The following is a 3,950-nucleotide window of genomic DNA, read 5'->3' on the forward strand; positions in this document are numbered from 1 at the left end:
GTTCTGGGCCTTATAGCATGCCAAAAATCTGAGTCAGGGTAGTATCTTCCCTTGAGAACTCGTGCACAGAGGGACGTAGGATCCGTAAGGAGACGCCAACCCTGATTTGCGAGCATTGCTTGGTTAAAGGGAGCGAGGTCGCGAAACCCCATACCTCCCAAAGCTTTCGGTGTAGATAACCATGCCCATGATCACCAATGTATCTTCTTCTTCCCATCTTCCACACCCCACCATCTATTTGCAATTATCGATTTCATCCGATCACAGGTGGTAAGAGGAAGTTGAAAACAACTCATGACAAAGGCTAGAATTGCTTGGATTATGGATTTGAGCAAGGCCTCATTTCCTGCTCGAGATAGTGGCCTATCAGTCAATCCATTGATACACTTCCAGATCTTGTCTAGAAGGAAATTGAAAGTGGCTGTTGGGGAGCGACCAACATGGGTCGGGAAGCCCAGATAGAAATCATTAAGCCCATCACCTTGCACCTCCAACCTCCTCTTCACATCATTTTTCACTTGATCATCACAAAGTGGACCAAAGAAAACAGAGGACCTTCCTAGGTTAATTTTCTGGCACAAGCCATCACAGTAAACCTTGAGAGTATTCTTGAGAGCTTCCACACTTCTTTTATCACTTCTTGCAAAGAAAATGCTGTCATCGGCAAACAGTAAGTGTGATATAGGGGGACCAAGTCGACCATTGCGAATTCCATAGAGCTCACCTCGATCCTCCCTTTGTTGCAACATACATGACAGACCTTCTGTGCAGAGAAGAAACAAATAAGGACTGATTGGATCTCCCTGACGTATACCCCTAGAGGGAACAACTGGCTCAGTCAACTCACCATTCACACGAACGGCATAGCGTACACAAGTCACGCATCTCATGACAGACTGAATCCATGAGGGGTCAAACCCCAGCTTGCACAAACAACCATGAAGATAATTCCATTCTACCCGATCATATGCCTTCATCATGTCAATCTTCAGAGCAAAGAAAGGCTTCTTGGACTGTTGATTACGAATGGTGTGCAAACACTCGAAGGCAATCAAGGCATTATCCGTGATAAGACAACCGGGAACAAAAGAACTTTGTTGTTCAGATATAATCTCCGGGAGAATCACCTTGAGCCTATTAGCCAACACCTTAGAGGCAATCTTGTAAAGAACGTTGCACAAGCTTATGGGTCGAAAGTTTTTAAGATGCTTTGGCTTGGCAACCTTGGGAATTAAAACAATGATGGAGTCACAGAGGCCCTCAGGAATGTCACCTCCACACAGGAAACTCCTCACTGCATTACAAATCTCCACTTTAAAAAACTCCCAATGGGTTTGATAGAATAGTGTCGGGAAGCCGTCTGGCCCAGGCGCCTTCGTTGGGCCCATTTGAAAAAGGGCAGTCTCAATCTCCTCATCAGTGTAGGGCTTACACAAATCAGCATTCATATCAGCCATGACTTTGACAGGAATGGATTCGAGAACTACATCCACTGATTCACAAGGTTCAGATGAAAAAAGGTTCTCATAGAAACGATGAGTCATACCTCTAATCTCACCCTGATCCTCACATTTAGAACCATCCTCGCGCATAAGAGACGAAATCTTGTTAGTGCGTCGGCGCGCTGAGGCCCTTGCATGAAAGAAGGAAGTGTTGTGGTTCCCCTCCCGGAGCCACTCCACCCGTGACCTTTGTCGTGCCATGATCTCCTCACATTCAAACAGATCACATAGCTTGCCTTCAATGTCACGCTCCTCTCTCAAAATTGCATCTGAAACGGGCCGGCCTCGGAGATAGAACAGTTACTGCTCCAGCTTCCGAATCTGTTTATGTATGGAACCAAACGTGGTTCGGCTCCAATCCTTGAGCATAGGTGCCATACGGTTAAGATTATTCCATGTCGAACGCAGCGAGGGAGCACTCTCGCTCGCCGCCGACCAAGCAGACTCCAGAACCTCCTTATAATCTGGTGCTTTCCGCCACATAGCTTCATATCTAAAACTGTGGGACATAGGCTGCACCCTTGTTCGTCTAGAATCCTTTGTCAGGGAGACTAGAATAGCATAATGATCCGACGAGGTTGTCATAATGTTTTCGACAGTGCAATCCTCAAACAAGCCCCTGAACTCTCCGTTTGCAACAGCCCTGTCGAGGCGCACTCGAATATTTGCATTGGCCTCCTGACGATTGGTCCAAGTGAACTTTGGTCCATCATACCCGAGGTCCAGTAAATTACAGTCATGTAGACAGTCCTGGAATGCCCGAATTTGAGCATCAGTGCGGGCGCGCGGACCCTGGTGCTCATCTTGGCTAAGTGCTTCGTTAAAATCGCCACAGCATATCCACGGGCCATTCCAAGTTGATCGCAGGGAGCGAAGTAGGTCCCAAAACTCATGTCGCAAATCACGTTTTGGTTCCCCATAGACAAAGGATGCCCTCCATGTTACTCCTCCCTCTGATGTAATCATAGTATCAATGCACCGATTGCTAAACCCTTGGAGAGAAATAGACACAGAGGACAGCCAAAAAAGACCCAAACCACCGCCTAGGCCATTGCTGCTGACAGCAAAACAGCCAGAGTACCCAAGAGACCACATGAAACTCCGTACTCTGGTATCCCTCATCTTTGTTTCAGAAATAAAGAGAAGGGTGGGACGGTGAACTCTCACCAGCCAGCGGAGTTCGCCAACTGTCGCGTCCGCCCCAAGACCACGACAGTTCCAACATAAGATGATCATTGCGTGTGGCGGGGCTGCTCTACAGCACCCGCCTGATCCGCCGATCCATTGCTCACACCTTTTCTCAACTTCTTATTTGAATCAGAACTCAACTCCTCCTCTCGCGTTGCATCAGCAACATGAACAGAGGCATCCTGGTGCACCACCAAAGCTAGTGGATTCACTGCTTCCACCTCCCTAGGAGTTTCTTTTGCACGATACTGTTGTTTACGTTTATGGCCCGCGAGCAGTCCACCATTCTCTTGGCTAGTCACCTTCTCCTTCCCATGGCCCTTCCTGGCCTTCGCATCATTGGCACGTGCACGGGACCGCTGCTTCTTCACCGGGGATGACACCTCAGTAGCCTCCCCCTGCTTGGTAGCATGCCCAGCTGCCGCACCCTTATTAGCCGCCTGACTAGGCTTTTCCCCCGATGGTAAATTGGTTGAAAAGCAATAGTCTCCCGACATCGTACCACTCGATGATTTCGTTGCCTGCGCTCTCTTCTTTCTTGTAGGATAACGTTGCATAGAAAACAAAAATTTTCCTACCGCGAACACGCAATCCAAGCCAAGATGCAATCTAGAAGATGGGAGCAACGAGGGGATGATCAAGACTAACCCTTGAAGAGATTCCAAAGCCTATAAGAGTAGGCTCTTATTGCTGCGGTAGACGATCACTTGCCGCTTGCAAAAGCGCGTAGAAGATCTTGATCACGATCGGTTCCGGTGCCACGAACGGGCAGCACCTCCGTACTCGGTCACACGTTCGGTTGTTGATGAAGACGACGTCCACCTCCCCGTTCCAGCGGGCAGCGGAAGTAGTAGCTCCTCTTGAATCCGACAGCACGACGGCGTGGTGTCGGTGGTGGTGGAGAAATCCGGCGGAGCTTCGCTTAAGCGTGCGGGATGTGGTGGAGGAGAGAGACCGCTAGGGTTTGGGGAGAGAGGGGGGTTGGGCGCCGGCCCTCTAAGGGGTGCGGCCAAGGCTGAGGCTTGAAGTGGTCAGCCCCCTCTCTATGCCCCTCATTATATAGGTGGAAGCCCCAAGAGTTCTAGTCCAAGTCTTCGAATAAGACCCCAACACTAAAACCTCCCAAAAGTGGGAAACCTACTCAAGGGGGGAGTCCTACTCAAGGTGGGACTCCCACCTTTCCTTGAGGTGGGGCTGGCCGGCCACCAAGGTGGAGTCCACCTTGGACTCCTCCCCTTTAGGGTTTGGCCGGCCATGCTA

General features: G+C 49.7%; 1 protein-coding gene across 1 annotated transcript; it reads right to left on the minus strand.

Moving 5' to 3' along the window:
• Positions 1-1,802: 1,802 nt before the first annotated feature.
• Positions 1,803-2,624, minus strand: LOC139837962 (uncharacterized). Its single transcript, XM_071827294.1, has one exon. It carries the CDS (start codon positions 2,622-2,624, stop codon positions 1,803-1,805), a length of 822 nt encoding a protein of 273 aa, XP_071683395.1.
• Between the last annotated feature and the right edge of the window lie 1,326 nt (positions 2,625-3,950).

This window comes from Lolium perenne, chromosome 3 (assembly GCF_019359855.2).
Source record: "Lolium perenne isolate Kyuss_39 chromosome 3, Kyuss_2.0, whole genome shotgun sequence".
NCBI lineage: Eukaryota > Viridiplantae > Streptophyta > Magnoliopsida > Poales > Poaceae > Lolium > Lolium perenne.